The sequence below is a fragment of the Octopus bimaculoides genome, chromosome 5 (genome assembly GCF_001194135.2).
Source record: "Octopus bimaculoides isolate UCB-OBI-ISO-001 chromosome 5, ASM119413v2, whole genome shotgun sequence".
Lineage (NCBI taxonomy): Eukaryota > Metazoa > Mollusca > Cephalopoda > Octopoda > Octopodidae > Octopus > Octopus bimaculoides.
In genome coordinates this window covers 105,099,191-105,101,553 of record NC_068985.1, presented here as the reverse complement: position 1 = coordinate 105,101,553, position 2,363 = coordinate 105,099,191, and the positions used below count along the sequence as shown (strand labels likewise).

The window sequence follows — 2,363 nt, the reverse complement described above, 5'->3', positions numbered from 1 at the left end:
ATGTATGTTTGTTGTTATTCAGTGGTGGTTCGAAGGCAAATGGTTTCAAAGGACGATGGACCTCTGAAAGAGCGCAGTATGGTTTGTAGGGTTTTCCACGATGGATCTGCAATGCTTGCCATACTGCCCACAATCTATCAACTTGTGAATGATGCAGCCAGAAGAGGGGATCAAATGACGTGTAATGCAAAGACGACATAGAATAAGGTTCATTGCCACCAACCCAAGCATGAACTGCGTTATGGGTAACTTCAAACTGCACTTCGAAATCACAGAAATCTTCTTGTTCGAAGGCTAACATCATACCATCATAGAGATATCCGTGATGTCCTTTTGTTGGTTTCTCAAACAATCTAATCAATTGGAATAAAAACAGAGCAGAAATATAAAATGAATCAATTCCATAGATTCATACACAAATGATAACTAAAATACAACTTATACAACACATATAGGGCTTTATATTTCTGACCGGTATTTAATTTAACATCTATTTAGAAGGAATTAGCGCCATCTTTTGCGAGTTTCTCAACGGTGTTTATTAAATATGAGGAATTGAGACGCAAACAGATAGGAACATTTAAATTTTCTATTAAATTTAAAATTCAGACGAAACAGTTATACATTTAATAGTAATAAAGATACTCTCCCGGGTGAAAAGTATATATTATAGTGTTTGAATGATACTACAAAAGTTTTAAGGAAGTAGTTTCAGTAACATATATTTTTATGTTACTGGAAAAATTTGAAAATATGTGACTCTTTGTAATTATAGATACCGTAAAGGTTTCTGTGTGATTGATGAAGAAATTAAATTAAAAATTCAAACCTAACATTTATACATTTAACAATAACAAAATTCCAATGATTTATTTGAAGACATCTACTAGCTTGAAAACGTCATGTGGCCCTAGCTGTTACCTTTGTAATTATAGATATCGTAAAGGTTTCTGTGTGATTGATGATGAAACGCTGTACAACTAATTGTTAATTAAATTAGGTTTGGAAGAGGATGACAAATAAGGTTTATTGTTAAATTTCGAATGAAGCTACTTCAAGATACAATATTTAGAATATTATGAAACTTACAAACCTTGCATCAATGCTTCTTGTAGTAAAAACATCACTGTGCAAAAACTCGACTGGTGCATGGAAGAAAGGATTTGGTCTTACTTCTTTTGTATAAAGATTTTCATATGTTTCAGCAGCAACCAGAGGTGGCAATTCTGAGCTAGGTTTCGTCCAGTCCCAATAAGGAACACCTATGTGGGATCCACGGGCAATAAGAGCATCTTCAAACTGCATGACAACAAGTCTGTGCCAGTGTGGGAAAGTGGACATTCCATGAATACAGCATGCAACACGGTCGATAGCATCAGGTTCTGGACATTTGGCTGGAAGACCATGGAATTCAGCTAAGGCTTGGTAACCGTCAATGGATTTATCATCCATGAAACGTTCCATGGCAACTCTCAGTTCATACTCTTCCTCTGTCGTCAAACTACGAAGATCTTTACGGACGGTTAAACCAGTTTTATCGACTGGTGCCATTTCAGCTATAAAAAAGTCAAAGTGATAACCTTTGAAAAATACACAATACAATATGTTCTTTATGAATTTTAGGACATGGCTTTAATACTCTGGCCGTTTAGTGTATGCAGTTATGTCTGTGTATGAAATTACGTCACTTTAAGAGACCTCTCTTGATAATAATTTAAGTCATATACAATATAATAAGACGCTAGGGAGAAACATTATATAAGTTAAACATATATTTTAGAATGCTTTTAAGTTGTCAAGAAAAATTAAAAACATATGTTGAAGAAAGTATCATTTTATATCTATTAACTTTCATACTACAATTGGTGTTTTACAGGTTAACTTCCATGTAAGTCCGTTGCAACATATTTTGTCGTGTATTAAACCGAAAGATTTACATATTTTATAATACAGAATTATTGTTACTAACAGACGGAGATAAAGTCCAAAATTTGGCGGAAAACTGGACAGTTTTTTTTTAAAATAAGGAATAGCTGTTGAAAAGGAGTAAATGAAATAAATATGAAATTTAAGCCAGTGATTCTAAGGGATGCTGTTGTTCTGACGATCCTAATTTAATTATTCTGCATCTATAATGCGATCTCGTTGTATTATCCGAAAAGAATCTCCCATTTGGAAATATCTTAATGTGTGACGATGAACCCAATGGGTATTTGGTGACTCAGTTTTATGTTTAGAATGTAAATGGAGATTCATTTGGAATCACTGTTTACGGCAATATAAACGTCCCTGATATAATTCTCAAAATTCTCAAAATATATAAAGTATTATTACTCACCATCTTTAAAGTCACGAGCTGGAAT

The 2,363-nt window shown here is 33.6% G+C and overlaps 1 protein-coding gene across 1 annotated transcript in view; it reads right to left on the bottom strand.

Annotated features, from left to right (window-relative positions):
• LOC106867101 (hemocyanin G-type, units Oda to Odg) overlaps window positions 1-2,363 on the bottom strand; it is a gene marked incomplete at its 3' end in the record, with an annotated part of 33,932 nt that overhangs the window by 30,739 nt on the left and 830 nt on the right. The window contains 3 exon segments of the mRNA XM_052968092.1: window positions 123-353; window positions 1,094-1,556; window positions 2,339-2,363. Coding sequence (XP_052824052.1) covers window positions 123-353; window positions 1,094-1,556; window positions 2,339-2,363 — 719 coding nt within the window.